Source organism: Rattus rattus, chromosome 1 (assembly GCF_011064425.1).
Source record: "Rattus rattus isolate New Zealand chromosome 1, Rrattus_CSIRO_v1, whole genome shotgun sequence".
NCBI lineage: Eukaryota > Metazoa > Chordata > Mammalia > Rodentia > Muridae > Rattus > Rattus rattus.
Window position 1 is genome coordinate 238,312,894 of NC_046154.1, and position 17,404 is coordinate 238,330,297.

At 46.9% G+C, this 17,404-nt stretch overlaps 1 protein-coding gene across 2 annotated transcripts in view; it reads right to left on the minus strand.

The window, feature by feature from the left end:
* Positions 1–17,404, minus strand: part of Asap1 (ArfGAP with SH3 domain, ankyrin repeat and PH domain 1) — a 282,525-nt gene that overhangs the window by 3,973 nt on the left and 261,148 nt on the right. For both annotated transcript variants that reach the window (XM_032916072.1, XM_032916064.1), the window contains 4 exons: positions 10,742–10,811; positions 7,725–7,783; positions 2,518–3,017; positions 823–945 (listed from right to left, as the gene is read on the minus strand). In XM_032916072.1, the coding sequence (XP_032771963.1) occupies positions 823–945; positions 2,518–3,017; positions 7,725–7,783; positions 10,742–10,811 (752 nt within the window). The remainder of the gene's footprint in view (positions 1–822; positions 946–2,517; positions 3,018–7,724; positions 7,784–10,741; positions 10,812–17,404) is intronic.

The window sequence follows — 17,404 nt, forward strand, 5'->3', positions numbered from 1 at the left end:
TGACTTCTACTTGTTGTATGTCCGAGTTCCCAGGTCCTGATCATCAAAACATGTCCTGATAGTGTCTAAGGGCCTAGGGTGGTAAAACCACCCTGACCACTGTTGAGGAAATGACTTTAGTCAAAGCAAAGCCTACAGTTCTTGCAGGCCCAGGAGAAGAAAGCCGAAGGTGTGTGTGCTCATGTGCAAGCAAGTGAATGTGTGTTTCTGGGCAGTCACTGGCTCTGCTGGCCCAACCACGAACTGCAGGTCACTTTTTGGCTGACAGACATGAGCCAGAAAAAGGCAAAATTCATGCTGATGTTGAAAAATGGAAACAAGGATGTGTTTGTGGACACAATTGTGACTGGGTCATTCAACATTCTAACACTGTGAGGAAGCTACTGTGCTCTTTACTAAAGATCTGAGGACTGGCTAAGGGCTGAGCTTGCATGGGGCCTTAGCCTTTTGTCTCCTGGCTCAGAGAATAACAGAGGTGAGGGCGACAGTTCATGTTCACAGCCAGGCCCAACCTGGCCCGACCTGGAATTAGCTCTGTGGCCATGCACTGTGACCTAAGTTCTTGAGCTTGAGTTTTGTAACTGAACTAGAAAATACACACAAAAACTAGGCTGTCATATGGCATCATGGGGAAAGTGTAACATAAAGTTCTTGGCCCATTTTCAAGGTAAGATTGTCTCTTTGTAGCATAAACTTAGTGACGGGGCAGATGTGAATGGCCATGGGGTGAGTCATGCACCTGCCTGGCAGGATCCTCACAGCCACCTAAGGAGTGGAGGCTAGAGAAATGAAGGGGTCAAACAGACAAACACAGGTACGTACCCACCACTCCTGGTCCTCTTCCCCAGTGACAATGATCACTTCCCCCTCAATAAATGTGAGCTCATCGTCATTGTCTGCCTGGCAGTCATAAATGGTCTTCACACGCCTCACTTTATTTTTCCCCTGCAATAAAAAAAGACCGGGTTTGAGTGGAGAGCAGATAGACAGAACAGCACTCTGCACAAGGCCAGGTGACTTCTCTTTGTCCAGCCTAAGCTTTTCTGTGTGTGCGTCTAGAAAACTGACACACTCCCTGGGAACTGTACATCTCGGGCTGGCAGAGGGCAACCAATGCAAGTAGCAGCCACGACTCAGCCTTCTTGAAATGCAGGAAGAGCCTGTCTTCCCGCTGTCCACCCTGCCCCCAGCATCAGCTGGCAGAAATGACAGCAGAAGCTATAAAAATTGTTCGGAAAGGACATAAAGCAAATGTGCAGCTTCTGCATGTTGAATGTGCAGCACAGATGGATTTCTTAGTGTCTCATGCAAATCACCAGGGAAGCCCAGGAAGAGCCTGTCTAAGCACTTGTGATTCTGACCAGTACCTTTGACTGGACTTCCAGTTCTCTGAAGACAGGAAGATGGAAACAGAGTCAACACCTTCTAAAGAATACTTTTAGCACCCAGGTAATTAGATCATTGGCAATAAGAACAGCAAGTTATCTCTAAGTGCTCTGGGCCAAGTGTCTTTTCCTCTCTGTCCCTGGCTTTTCTGATGATCCTGGTTCTTTCCTGAGCTTCTGGGGGAGGGGCTGGGACGTGTGCGGTTGAAGATCGGTAGAAGCACAGTAGCAGGCTCTCATCTCAGTGCTGAGACTGAGAAGGTCTGAGATGTGCTCACTTGGAGGGAGTTTTAAGTAGAATACTATCACTAATGCAGGCAGCAGGAGCTGGACTTCTGTGCACAACAAAAACACTAGAGTAGCCATCAACAGAGCCGAGGAGGGCTGGAAAGGATGGTGAGCCAGTGGGCTCAAGTCCGTGGGAGGATGGATGTGCAGCACTGGTGCAATAAAGTGACCCAACAGAGGCCTCAGACACAGTATCTCCCTTAATTTGGCCTGCCTGAGTGTCCTCTGTTATATCTTCTTGGAGTATCACACTTTCATAAAGATTGTGTTGGTAAATTATAGAGTGGGACACATTGTGTGAGAGGATGGGACCAAACCGCACGTGGCTCTCCCTCTGGCTCCAGTGGGAAGACACAGTGAGGAACATGCACTTAGAAGCTACTCAGAACTCACAGACAGAGATGGATTCTGTGGAAGAGTGAGTTCAACCTTCAAGGCTCCTGCGTCAGAGGCGAATGTACACTATGTAGACACAACACGATGCTCACTAGCCACTGTGCTAGTATCACATAGGCCCTTCTTGGACTGGTGGAATCAGACCCCGAGAACAGAAGTTTTAGATAGCAGGCAGTTACATCAGGCATTGAAGCCAGGTCCAAATGTACCCACCAGGTTCCACACTGCCAATGCTTCAGTCGGTGGGAGAGTAAGTGTGGGTCACTGCTCTCTTCCTGTGTTGGAGCACATAGCCTCCTTCTACCCTTGGGAACTGCAGTCCAAGGATGCTGCTTAGTGTTGGAGTACAGAGCACACCTATAGCTCTGGGTACACTTCCCAGCATAATGAAAGGAAAAGCGCACAGACAGAGCCTTGCAAGAAGAGCCTGACACTAGTTCCCACCTACCGTATTGATTTTTCTGGGCAGTGGTACGGGTGTCTCTGGCAGCGTGGGTGTGAGGTCGTTGGAGTCCTCAGATGCTTGCTTCTGGATGGCATCTCTGGACTGCACATTTGGAGACAGATCCCCAGTGTGTGACCTCTGTGTGACCTCTGAGGGTGGCTGCACCTTGGCCGACAAATCACCAGCCTGAGACTTTGCCAGCAGGTCCCCCAGCTGTGGCTTGGGGGGAAGGTCCTTCATCTGTGGCTTGGGAGGTAAGTCTGAGAGCTGTGGCTTGGGGGGCAGGTCACCTAATTGGGGCTTAGGGGGCAGCTCTCCAGGCTTAGGCGGCAACTCTCCAATTTGGGGCTTGGGGGCCAGTTCCATAGGCTTTGGGGGCAGGTCTCCAAGTGGTGGCTTTTGGGGTAACTCCGACAACTGTGATGATTTCTGAAAAGTCTCGGGTGGGATGTTAGCTCTGTCGAGGGAAAGATGATGGCTGGTCTCTGTCTTCCTTAGTGCCACTGTGGGAAATGATGACAAGAGAGGAGTCAAGGCACAGAGCAGATGAAGGGGGATGGCATTATGGTCATGAACAAAGGGCAAACACTATCCAGAGTACTGACCTGAGTGAGCGCTGGGGAGGAGCAAGCCCAAAGCTGGCCCTGGCCAGGATAAAGCTGGAAGCTGAGAAAGAGCTACACTACAGCTCACAGCTCTGGGCTTTCACTAAAAGCCAGTGTGTGTTGCCCACATCAATCCAGAATTAAAGAACACATAATATGTTTACATAAAGAAGACTTCCTTGTATGCCAGTCTAACAAATTTAGTCATTTAAATTTTTTAAATGTATTTCCTCCTAGATTTTTGTGTTGTTGTATTGTTTTCCTACACAGGTTTTCTCTGTGTGGTCCTGGCTGTTCTGGAACTCTCTCTGTAGACTGTGCTGGCTTTGAACTCAGAGATTTACCTGCTTCTGCCTTCCAAGTACTGGGATTAAAGGTGTGTACCACCATGCTCTGTTACCTCCTGTATTTTTCCATAGGTATAACTTCTTAAATATATTATTTAGCAAAAGCATTTGCCATCCTATTTAAGTTTAATAGAAGTACAGCTACACAGAAAAACTCTGTCAATAAACCAAAAAACAAACAAGCAAATAAAAGTACAAAGTTACTTGTGAAGGGGCATGGCATTCAATTCTCCAGCTGTTTTTATGTCCCCTCACTGTACATGACTCTCTCAGTACTGGCCAGGGGTTTCTTCTGTTGCCCACCCACCACCGTACCCTGTTACGCTCTGCTGACACTCATGAACTGATGAACATATCACACCGCACTCACTGACTGCTGTTGTGTAAAACTGTGTTTGCCGCTTGATGTGCTTGGATGTTTCTAGGTCAACGTCTCCTATTGTCTAACAGCTGCACCCTACTCCACATCTGGAAAAGGCCACTCCCTGTACAATCATCCTTGTAACAATGTAGGAATTGAAGTGTAACACCTGTGACACTCTTAGGACATTTTAGCTCACTCTGCTCACTCCCTCACTCACAGTGTGTGGTGGTTTGAATGACAATGGTCCTCATAGGCTTATATTTGAATACTCTGGTTACTAGAACTGTTTGGGAAGGGTTAGGAGGTGTGGCCTTGCTGAAGGAGGTGTGACCTTATTGGGGGAGGTGTGGTCTTGCTGGGGGAGGTGTGTCTTCTTAGGTTTCAAAAGCCAGCACCAGGCTCATTGTCTCTCTCTGCCTGCTGTCTATAGACCAGAATGTAAAACTCTCAGTTACAATTCCAGCGCCATGCCTGTATGCCTCCTGCTATGGTGATTACGAATTAACCCTCTAAAACTGTAAGCAAACTCCCCAATTAACTGCCTTCTTTTATAAGAGTCACCACTTGTCTCTTCAAGAGCAATATAATAGTAACTAACATGCCCTGTATAACTTTGGTCAAATTATGCAACTTCTCTGAACTTCAACTTCCTCACCTGTAAAACTCTTTCAAAGGATGATCATGAGGATGACATGAATTAGTCAATGAGAAGAGTTTACTGTGAGGTCATGACTGACATTAGTGTCCCACAGGGGTGTCACTATTATTGTTACTAAGTAGGGTTGCGTGAGGCCAAGTAAGACCTGTAGGCTTATGACTGAAGTTCTTTTCTTGGTATGGGAGCTGGGCACTTTGTGCTCATGAAGGTACACCAAGGACTCGTACCAATGGTGCTGCCTTCACCCTGTAATGTGTTTGGAAAAAGTATCCTCAGAAGAGAGAACCAAGGACAAAGAGGAGATGCCTCAGTGCTACCCACTGTCCAGCAGCCATGCCCCTCTCTGAGGAAGTGAAGCTTAGAGAACCCTGTTAATGGGCTGCCCCATGTGGCATGGCTCAAAGTAAAGGTGGGGGCTGGAGAGATGGCTCGGTTAAGAGCACTGGCTGCTTTTCCAGAGGAACCAGATTTGATTCCTAGAACCCACATAGCAGCTTACAACAGTCTGTAACTCCAGTTCCAGAGATCCAATGCCCTCTTCAGGCTTCCACACGTACTGTGCACACATGGTACACAGAGAGCCATGAAGGTAAAAGACTCATACACATAAACAATTAAAACTAAAACAAATTAAATAAACCAAAACAAAATTAAAACTAGACTAGTCATGTTCCTCTCTTGGAGACAGTCCAGGACTGGGATCCGTGGTGGCGCAGGGCTCTGAAGAAGTGGTAAGAGGAGCCACATGGGCCTGTGCTGGGAGAGTGTTACAGAGGTATTGAGAAACTGCGGCAAAGGAACTCAGCCTCGACAATATCAAGTGTGACCAAACCATCCGTGTGCCATGTGGGACCCAGGCTACGGCTGAAGGAATGGACCTTGGTTCTGATAAGAGCAGCTACAAGCCTCTTGTGTAGACTGGTGGATCATGATTCAGAAAATGCTTTGCCAAAGTTTGATCTGCATCTGGTGACAGCTGACAGAAACCCAAAGAGAGAGGGGAACAGGAGAAAGGAACGGTGGGAATGCAAAGAGCAAGATGCAGATGCGAGCCCTGTGGGCTCTGAAGCCTTGATGGTGCAGGCACTGCAGCTTACGTGGCCTGAGCATCTCTCTCCTCAAGCTCCACACGTGCAGTGTTGTCTTGATTCTGAGGTAGTATGGGGGATACAAGGTCATGAGGGTGGGCTCCCATGACTGGATTCTGGTGGCCTTATACAAACAAACATATTCTCTTCAGCCACGTGATGTCCCAAGTCAGCAACAAGGCGGGCTTTCCCATCAAATGCAGCTCCAGACTTTACACTTCTGGAACTGCGAGCCCAAGTGTGGCACTTTTCTTCAAAGGATACCAGCCTCAGAAATTTTATTTTAGCAATGATACATATAAAAATAAACAGAAAGACTTTAATCTAAGAGTTAAGAGAAACTTCATTTTGTTCCTTATGAGACAATTGAGGTGAACGAACTTTTTTTGATTTTTTTTTTAAAGATATGAACACTGGATTGCACACAGGATGACAGGATTTTTGGTATCTGATGTGGAATGACCATGGATTTCTAGGTAGGGAATCAGGCAAAAGACTAGGGAAATGCTCTTCAGCATGGAAGATAAGAAGCCCTGGAAGGCTACATTATACTTTGGTTTTTATTTTTGCATTTTTTAGCAAATTATGGAGAAATTTCAAACAGTGAAAATATTGACAGAGAAAGTGGGGATATTCTGGGGAGCATAGATCATGATAGGAAGGAGATCTGGTAAACACGGCTGTGTTCTGATTGGAGGCTTAGAGGACAGTGATGCCGGGGGGAGGGGCCAGGAGTTGGAGTATAGACCTACTGACACACAGGCTGGTGGGGCAGGGTGGTGGCTGGGGCAGGCTTATACCCTGAAGAAACTGGGTCTTTCTTTTTCTTTGAGGACAGTGTTAAGGGAGGGTGACACTTGTGAGGAGCATCAGGCAGCAGGGGACTGCGTGAGGCCATGGTCAGTGACTGCCATTATGACTCTTCCTGTAGGCCGGGTCCCAAACTAGAGCGTACGCAGGGCCAGCCACTGAGCAAGGTGCATGGAGGACGGTGAATGTCAGGGAGAGTTTTTTCTGTCGGGTCAGGAGGATGGGGAGACAGAGACAGAGTGGCAGCAGCCACACGGGGACTAAGAATCTTTTGGGTTTGAATCTTGGGAAAGCAAGCAGTAAGGCAGGTACAATTATTCACTGGTCATTATGAGAGACAGGGCAGAATCTGGGCAAAAACGGTAGGAGCCACCAGATATTGTGGCTGCACTCGGGACAAAGTCTAAAAATCACCCCGACTCTGACCGAGACAGACTGCCTGGGTGAGCAGAGGAGCCAGCCTTCCTGCTCCATAGTCAGTAGCCCCGTGAGACTCTGATGCTGCTACAGCGCCATCGCAGATGTGCACTGGACGGAGAGCTCTGCAGAGGGGTGCACCTTTATGTCCCTACAGTAACCTTGAGTTGCCCTCTGCTGAAGCACTAAGCTGGGGCCAGTTCTGTTGTGGACACTGTGCATGGGCACTGACAACCTGGAGCCATCTGAGCTCCTCTGAGCATTTACCTGGATCTAACACAGGCCTGTTGGGCGGAGGCTTTCATAAGGACCTAATGAAGTAGGAGCTTCAGAGGGGGCTTCATGACTCTAACAGCAGGCGGAGCTTTCTCTGTGCACCCATCTGTGTGGTAGTAAGAGGCTGAAATGTCGTTTTACAAATGATACTGTGGTCAGGGTTTTGGAAGACTTGGTCAGAGAGCCAAGTGTGTGCTTGGCAAAGCAGCAGCACTGCAGACACTGCTTTCCTGTGCTTCCTAGGACAGATGCCATCCCAGGAAAGGCTGCCTGTGCTACCGCCTTGTGAGGGGCCATCTGAAGCATGACCTCACCCTGTCCTTACACAACCTCAGCACTACAGCCGAGCGCTCCCCGTGGGTAAAGTTAACGAGTCATTTGCCCAAGGTCTCACAAGGTTTGAGTGGGGCAGCAGTACCCGAGGGTTAGCAGTGTCTTCTGAGAAGGGTTATTTTCTCAATGAAACTACAGTCTATATTGACAGATTTGGGCTTTACTTTCTTCATTTAACAAATATATTTGTTGGGTACCTCCATACTGCTCTAGACAAGTGGGACACATCAGCAAATGAAAGGGGCAGTACTCTGTCCCAGGAGAGGTAGTGACACTTTACAAGCATGTGGGTATGAAGAGGAAGAGTCTTACCTTTCTGAGGTAGTTTAGGAAGCACTCTCGGGCCAAGGGCAGTCTTAGCAGAACTGGTGCTGATGAATAAACAACACTTGTTTAGCGTCTCAAAGTGCCTAGGATTCAGGTTAACCACAATCACTTCAAAGTTATCCTAAGGACTTTCTTTTCTGTTTTTTTTTTTTTTTTTTTCCCTTTTCTTTTTTTCGGAGCTGGGGACCGAACCCAGGGCCTTGCGCTTGCTAGGCAAACGCTTTATCACTGAGCTAAATCCCCAACCCTCTGTTGTGTTTTAAGACAGAGTCTTAGTCTTATTGTGTTGTTCTGGAACTTACTATGTAGAGATCTACCTGCCTTTGCCTTCTCAGGGATGGGATTAAAGGTGTGAGATACCACGCCAGACTTCAACTTCTTAGGGGTTGGGGATTTAGCTCAGTGGTAGAGCGCTTGCCTTGAAGCATAAGGTCCTGTTCGGTCCCCAGCTCCAAAAAAAAAAAAAAAAAAAAAAAAAAAAAAAAGACTTCAACTTCTTTACTAGGGTTGGAGAGGCGACTCTGAAGGGAAAGGTGTGGCTATGTAAGTGTAGCGTCATAGTCAAATCTTGTCTTCTGAATTCCACAAGCCCAGATTAGCATGCTGTCCCTCCCCCTTCTGTCTGTCTGTCTGTCTCTGTCTCGAGCTTGTGCACACACACACACACACACACACACACACACACACACACACACACACACACACACCCCTCTAATCCTATCAAAGACAATCTAACAAGAGACTATGGTATCCTTTTATACGTTGGCTGACCCAGGAGAATACTTGGAAAGGTGAGGAAAAGCCAGCCAAGTTGCTCATTTTGAAGCTTTGTTTGGAGGCAGGTGATCATGTGTGAAAGCTCCGGGCACTGCATACCGTGAGTGCACACAGAAGTACTTCATCTCATGTCACTCCATAGGCAGCCCTCATCACTCTCCCTTCCAGAGAACAGACTTTACGATCATTGATGGCAGTCTAGCCCTGCCCTGTAGTGGCCTCTCTTTGGAGAACATGCAAATAAGTAGGGGAAGTAACACCTAAGTCCCTGGACCAAGTCTGCATCATGATGTTTGAATAATCAAATGTGACATCTGTTAGTGGGAAGTCACTACTTCCCCTTCACAAGAGGCTGAAATGCTCCTCAGGGGTCCTAAGGACCTTGTATTCAAGGAGCAAGAACAGCCAAGTACCTGGCATGCACCTCTGAGAATCCCTCAGGGACCTCAGGCCTCATCCCCTGTCCCCTGGTGTTCAAGAGTTGGCTGACCTTTCTTTTTTTCTTCCAACCTAACTACCAAACAAAAGGAGTCAAAGAGGATATGACAGGAGTTCCCCTTTCTGCCTGGGTCTTAAATTCCCTACTCTTTCTAGCTCTTGGGCAATACAACCTCCTTCTGCTGGGGGCAGGGAACAGCCATGTTCAGAGGAAGCTACCAGGACACGAGAAACAGTGAATAGAAGAGGGTCTGATTTCCATTCTTGACTGTGTTTTCCTCATGTTTTGCCTTAGCATCCTCTTGGGGACGCACAGCTGCCTGATCAGTCACCCCTGAACACAGTTAAGACCAAAGCCTAGAGGATCAGAGAGTCCTTTCAGGAAGTCTTTGTACCAGCACTGCACAGGGGTGGCTGATACCATCAGAAAACACACATACTTACATCACAATTCATAACAGTATCAAAATTATAGTTATGAAGTAGCAAGGAAACTAATTTTATGGTTGGAGTCACCACAACACGAGGAGCTGAATTAAATAAAGGTCGCAGCATTAGAAGGTTGAGATCTGGTGTTCTAGGATGCTTTGGGTGGGTGGAGGTGGGAACGGGTCTAGTTCATAGCAACTTGATCCTGCTTTCAAACACTTGTGAGCACTTGAAGTGCCCTCTTGCAGATAACCTGTCCGACTGCAGCAACAGGAGGAAGAGTAAGAAGGAAGCCAGGCTGGAGGTGAGTGAAGGAATGGACTTTGACATCTCTGACCATTTTAATGTTCTGTAATTTGACTGATCTCACTGGGCCAGAGACTAAGAGAGAGCTTAAAAGAAGTGTGGTTTTATTTATTTATTGTTTTATTTAATCTTTGATATAGACTCAAAGCTAGCTAGTCCTGCAGCTGATTCTCTCTTGCCGGGTGTGGAGATGGCTCTCTGCATCCTGACTGCATTTCTAGAGGAAACAGAGGTAAAAAACCCCATCCTGAGGAATGTTTCCAAAGTACCTACTTCAGTGCATTGAGATGAGAAAGAAACACTACTTATAGCTTAAAAACAAACAAACCCTTTTCCCCCTCAACACACACACACACACACACACACACACACACACACACACACACACACACACGTTCTCATTTTTTATGTTAAAAAAACTTTCGACTTAAAATTGTTCAGTTAAAAGGTGAGAAATAGGCCAGGCATGGTGGTACACACATTTAAACTCAGCATTAGGAAGGAAGAGAGGAAGGTGGATCTCTGTGTGTTTGAGGTCAGCCTCAAACACAGAGCAAGTTCCAGGACAGCCAGGGCTACACTGTCTCAAAGACCCTGTCTCAAAGAAAAAAAGAAAACAGAAGAAGAAAGAAAAAACAATCTGGTTATGTTGGCCTATAACCCCGTGTTTTTGAGAAGTTGGGTTGGAGGAGTACCACAAGTCTAGGCCAACGCAGGCTACAGTGTGAGACTGTGTCTCACAAAACAAAACAAAAAGAGAAGACTCACTCTGACAGTGTCCAGATCATTCTACAACAACTGTGGCCATCAGGGCTTGGGTCACTCCTGGTGTTACTGCAGGGAGATGGCTGTGCATATGGGTCTGTTCCAGGCAAGGGTGCCCACTGGGGCCCAGCAGGGAGCACCTATGTAAGACTGAGCAAGGATGCCCAACTTCCCTTCCTAACGTGCTGCCAGGTGCTGCACTGAGTAGTGTTGGGAAGCCCAAGTCTGTCAGTCTGCCCATAACAACTACGAGCACAACAGGAGAGAAAGGTGGGGAGGTGGCTCACCTTGCTTGCTGAGATAGTCCCTCAAACTTGTTTGCTGTTTTACTTGAAGATGATGGGCCCACATCGTTACCTACAAGGAAAGTCAAAAGTTGAATCTTCAGACATGGATATGAGAGACACTGGAAAACAAACTGGCATTCTGAAGGTTCCAGAAAGCGTAAGAAGACCTCAATCAGAATAGTGTGTACTTCCTGTGTTAAATCAGTGTCTGCACTGAGCTTTTACTGCTAGCCAAGAACTATGCTAGGGTGAGCAGCCTGCCTCCTGGTAGGTTTTTAAGATCAGAGGAACTTGCCGATGTCCAGAGGCTAAGGATCTGGTCCTTGGCCTGGAAGGACAGATAAAATCGATAAAACATCAACTTTATCTAGAACAATACTGTGACCCTTTAATACAGTTTCTCACGTTGTTGTGACCCCAACCATAGAATGACTTCTACTGCTACTTTATAACTGTAATTTTGTTACTGTATGAACTATAGTGTAAACATTTTTTGCGACAGAGGTTGGCCAGAGGTGTAGGGACTCACAGCCTTAGAACTGCTGGTCTAGAGGCAGTTACCAGGCAGGGATAACACACTCAGCTTCCAAGTGAGGCCTATGTACGGGTGGGCTGCTGACAGCAGCAACACGGGCACCTGCACAGTGGATGTCCACTCAGTTTAAAACTATTTAACACCAACTATGCTATGTGCCAGGCATGAATGCAGAGCAAGAAGAATAGAAGCTAAGACTATGTGGCTGCTGTCACAGTGCTTAGGGTCTGGCTTGGGGATTTACATAAGGAATGATTTAGGACTATGGAATAAGACAGAACTAGGCTGGGTGCTATGAACATGAAGAAACCGTTATTGAAAAACCCAGCTGGTAAGCGAGGACATGGCATGTGGAAGAGGGAGAAGAATTTCTACCAGGGTAGCATCCAAACTAGCAGAGCCCAGGAGGATAGATGTGCACTTTGTGCAGGTGGTCAGAAAGCTGGTCAGCACGTAAGTGGGGTTTTCTGTGACCACTGTGCAGCTGGGAGAGGTGCATGGCAGAGCTGGGCCTCACAGTTCCTACAGAAATCAGGGGACAAGAAATAAATAACTATTTCCCACTTCATGATGACAGCACAACATATGTCAAATGTTCTCTCCTGTCAGCTGTCATTCCACACTAAATGAGAGACTGGCATTCTAGCCCTCTTTTAAAGAAAAGGAAATGAGAGACTTAGTTTATGAATCACTGCAGGTTCCAGGGCTATGGTGAAGCCAAGAATCCTGACCACAGCTGTGTGCTCTACTTGACCTCTACCCGGAGAGTAGCACAGATGATATCACCTATCGTTCACGGCGTACTTATCACAAGTGTGGTAACTGCCAAGTATCTGTAGGTAATCATGTCATGAGAGTAACACAATCACCTCTTAAATTTATATATAGACAAGAACAAAGGCCCAAGGGGAAACAGCAGGTGAAGGGTCAGGTGAGATACATAGCCAGGGGCCCTCTCCAGAGTCTAAACTCTGAACCACCTACTCTCCCCTCAGTCCAAATGAAACTATCCTATCAAGAGAGAATAGCAGAGTTGAAACCAGGTCTAATGGGCAGAATGTTCTATAATGCCAGAACAATGAGGCAGGAAGAAACAAACTAGAGTGGTTTTGACAGTACCACCAACTTGGAAACTGATTACTGCTTAATGGGAATGAGATGCTCTTTAACCTTTGGTGTATTTCCAGCAGCACACCGTCTAATAGAGGCCTTCCCTGGCAACTCTCAGAAACCTTCATGGGGGATCTCCTCAAGGCAAGCATTTCCTCAGCACTGCATTTTATGCTGAGCCCACAGTGGATACCAAGCCTTTCTGTGAGCCACAACAATACAATGCTTGGGGAATATAAGCTGCTGTTCCCACTAATTCCTTTTCTATGTGAAACCATTTCTGACAAATGACTAATTCAATTATACAGAATTTGACCGTGGCAAGGGAATGTCCTTGGCTCCACTGTAGTTCTTCTGCTGTTGCACAGATGAGCATCAGGCCATGCTGGCAGTGACCACATCCCAGGCCTGCATGTCCAGAATTCTCATTTAACATCTCTCTTTGGCTACCCTCCCCAACACTTGGGTCAATTCCTGTATACCTAAAGAACATCCTCCTGGCTGACTTGATCCCCTACACTCTTCTGGGAAGAGATTAAGGGTAAAGATTTGGAAGCTGTACGAGTTCAGTTTTGGATTTCAGGTGGATCACTGATCTGGAATGAGCTTGGAGGATGTTGCTCTTTCTGATGAACCTCCGTCTCTTTATCCACACAATGGGAGTAACATTTATGCCCATTACAATAGAGAACATCAGAAGAAAGGCCATGGGTTTCTGTAGGAGTATGACAGAAATAGTAATTATTCTCCACGTCCTTACAATGAAATGTGATGGGATCTATGCTGACATAGTCAATAGGCCAGTACCCCAGTGACAATAACTCTTTCCATGCCTTCGAAATCCTACCTCCCACACAGGGTCTGGAACAGTAACTAATGTCTCTTACTGCAAAAAGACGGCCAGCAGGCTTTCTGAGAGTGTGACTTCTCAGACCTGGGTGGGAAGCCATTTGTAGTGGATAGACATGAGTCCTGTCATTCTCATAGCTAGGTAAGGCTGATTAGTGTGTAAGTAGAAGAAATGAGGTTTAGAGAGATTTTGAAAGATAGTATTACAGAGAAGAGAAGGGGAAAAGGCACAGAGGCTTAACCCTTTCCTGTCCCACTGTGCAGCTTGGAACGTTCTGGGTATGTCAGACAGAGGCAGTAAGAAGCCTGTGCTCAATTGCTGAATAGGCAACTGGAGAAACTATGGCCAATTCTCAGCTTTACTCACCATTCAGCCTAGAAGCCACGGGCTGAAGTTTTGAGCTAGTCATGAGAGCACGTAGGCTGTAGGGATCTTTTGGAACAGTGCAGTAGGATGTGAGTTCAGAAGTGAGTTCAAATGTCACTTCTGAAGTTATCAATTTGTGATCTTTTGCATGTAATTTAACTTCTCTGTGCTTCATTTCCTTGCCAGCAAACTGGGGTGACATCATTCTATCTTATGGAATGAATCTGAATGCTCAGCACAAAAATGACTGGAAAGTGATCTGCTTTATATTCAAAAAGATTTATAGAAGAGGAACAACTCAGAGCCCTAACCCACTTCCTTGAGGCCTTCTGACTGTAGGACATAAAAAAAGCATGCGGACTTTAGGTCTCAATGGTCAGAGGTGATCCCTGGAGGCAACTCTGTCCTGATTTCCTTATCACTTAAATGTATGTGCTAAAGCACACGTAGGTTTGTTTTAAAGCAGGTAAGTTAAAAAGGATGACGTTCAATGAAATGCAACTTCCAGGATCATAGGCTCCCCACCGATCTTCTACTTGCCATTGGTTGTTTTCTCATCTCGAGCCTGACTCAGAAGACAGATGGCTGAACTCACCACCAAGCAGGACTTCAGTCATGTGATGCACTGGCTATTCTGGGCACTGGGGACACTAGTTCTGGCAGGAAAAAAGCCTGGAAGGGTTCTCCTTGCTTGGACAAGGCTGGACACAGCAGAGAGTGCTGCTACAGGGGACAAGGAGGCATACCAGTGAGGGGAGTGTTGGACAGTCCTTACCTCTGGCAAGGACAATGCCTTCACCAGGCCTCTGATTCTCAAGCAAAGAGACAACGGTGGCAAGGAGGGTCAGCCAGATCATATTATCTCCTGCCCCTTTCCAGCCATTCCACACAACAAGAGGGCAAGACAGTCTGTGGACAGGGTGAGGAGTGCACCCTCTCGGCCACACTCACATACTCGCCGTGAGAACCAGGACAACTTAACCTTTAGTATAGAATCCTTTTTTTTTTTTTTGGGTTCTTTTTTTCGGAGCTGGGGACCGAACCCAGGGCCTTGCGCTTCCTAGGCAAGCGCTCTACCACTGAGCTAAATCCCCAACCCCTAGTATAGAATCCTTAAAGCCCTGGAAACAGTGTGTTCTCTCCTGGAGACTGTGGGCAAGAATCAGCTATGTTAGTAAATGCAAAGTCCTGAGTTAGACGGAGTGTCTCGGAGAAGGTAACATGCTCTTCTGTGAGGCAGATGTGCTCAGGTTATACTCGTGACACCCCTTCTTGCACGTGTGCCAATGGCTAGCAGGCTAGGTGACTGGCTCCATTCTTTTCTCTTGCTCCTTCCTGAAAGATTCCCACAATGATATCTTGATATCTTTGGTCCATTTCCAGCCATGGGTTATGACCTGATGCTAAGGGCTCTGAGAGGACTTCACTCTACTCCATTCATCTTCTAATGCCAAATTCAAGCTGTCTCCTCCTTAAACTGCTTATCCCTCCTCAAAGTCTACTGTGGGGTCTGGTCAGACTCACAAGCTACACGGAACTCATCACAGATACCAGCAAAGGCAGGTTCTATCAGTCACAGCTATCTATAAATGAGTTAATGTCAAAGGTTCCGAGTGAAAGAACATGATGGAGAAATACTCAGCAGTAAAAGCTTCAGAGTGTGACAGTTAGCCGGGTGTGGTGGCACATGTCTATAATCCTAACATTGGGAGGATGTGACTGGAATTTTCCAGGTTTAGGCTAGCCTGTGTTATATAGTAAAACCCTATTCTGAAACAAACCAACCCCATAAAAAAAATCAAACAAACAAACAAGAACCCCTCTTCTGAAAACTGCAGCAGAAACAACAAAACCCAACCCATATCAAAGAACAGGGAAATGCTGCCATACTGTAGTCAGTCAGAGGCCTGGTAAGACTGCTCGCTACCTGGCTGTTTAACATATTCTTTTGAGGAATAAAAGGAGCAAGGGCCAAGGGAATAGGAATCAGACTTGGTGGGGGTGGGATGAACTGTTATGGTGGGATGTGGGATGGATGTGAGTCTTTGAGCATTACACAATGGCCACCTAAAGGTACCAAATCCGGGCTTTGAGAAAGATATCTCAGCCTGTAAATGATGGCCAGGGAAGAATAAGGATCTGAGTTCGATCCCTAAACCCTTAAAAATTCCTAAAACTGGATGTGGTGGTACCCTAGGAATTATAGTGTTGGAGAAAATAGAGAAGGAGAGAGGGAGAGAGAAGGGGAGAAAGGGAGAGGGGGAGAGGGGGAGGGAGAGGGAGAGAGGGAGAGAGGGAGAGGAAGGGAGGGAGGGAGAAAGGGAAAGAGAAAGGGAGAGGGAAAGAGAGAGAGAGACAGAGAGAGAGAGAGACAGAGAGAGGGAAGTAGGGAGAGAGAGGGAGGGAGGGAGGGAGGGAGGGGGAGGGAGGAGGGAGAGAGGGAGAGAAGAGAGAGAGAGAGAGAGAGAGAGAGAGAGAGAGAGAGAGAGAGAGAGAGAGAGAGAACCGATGATCCGGGGCTTGTTGGCCATCCAGCTTAGCCTTCTTGGTAAGCTCCAGGCTAGTGACATATTCACAGGCATGCTTGCATAGTTAAGAGACCTGAATAAGCCAAGGAATACTGGCAGTCCCCAGAAACAAAGAGAACAGATTATTTCTCACTTCCCAGGAGGAGACATGACTCTACAGGATGTTAGGCTTGCGGCCTCTAGAACTGTGAGGACAGGCTTTGTTGTCTGCAAAATCTGTGTTTGGGGCATGAATTATAGTAGCCAGGGACACATAAAGCTCCATGACACACATGAGGTAGTCTGGGGATTGGCCATCCAGCAAAAGAGCAGGCTGAGTACAGGAAGAGTTGCAAACAGTGGGTAATGCTTGCTGAGTGCTCTCTAAATTCCTCATCCTGTGCTTCATGCGTTTTTCTCACATCACCTTTGTAAGAATTCCGTGCATAAGACTAGTCCTTATTTTATTGTTAGAGAAACCGAGGCATTGAACAAGGAACATATACTTATTAAAAGCCACATGTGGTGGCTCACACCTGCAATGCCAGCACTCAGAAGGCTGAGGCAGCATTGCTATGGGTTCAAGGTCAGCCTAAAGTATAAAGTTTTGTTTCAAAAAACAAAACAAAACAAACAAAAAACAAAGACTATGTGGACAGTGTGATACCACTACATTAGGGACAGAGGGACAGACAAAGAGGCAGGAGCATTGGGATGACCCCCCCCAGCCAGAGGCAAACAGAGTGGAGTCTCTGAAACAAGTCCCAGAACAGGCCTTGAAGGACAGCTAAGCATTAATACAGCTAAGTAGGGGAATAGGCATGCTAGACATTGTGAGAACGTGTCATGATCAAGACCCATTGGAGGGGAGAAGAGGAGAGGGACCCTGCTGCACCTGGAAAGGCACACAAGTGAGATGGCTGCTCAGAACATCCTTAGCTATGTCTACCCCAGGGACTCCACCTCCAAGGGCTGAGGGAAGAAGGGGATCTAGAGGAAAGCTAGAGAAGCTGGGGCACTGGGGAGAGAGACGCTTTCCAGAGCACGGCTGACCTCTATGTCTGGCTGCTGACTACATAGTCTGACCCCTGCCTTGCCTTCAGCATCAACAGCAGACAGGGGACAGGGTCACATACTGAGCATCGATCACTCAGCAGAGTACACATGCCAGGAGCTGAACAAATTTCCCTTGATAATCATGAGTCCAGTTGTGTACCTGCAGTGTGCCAATGCTACTAACCCATGTCTGTACTCCTATCTATCTCCCATATGTGCACACCTATCACCCACAAACA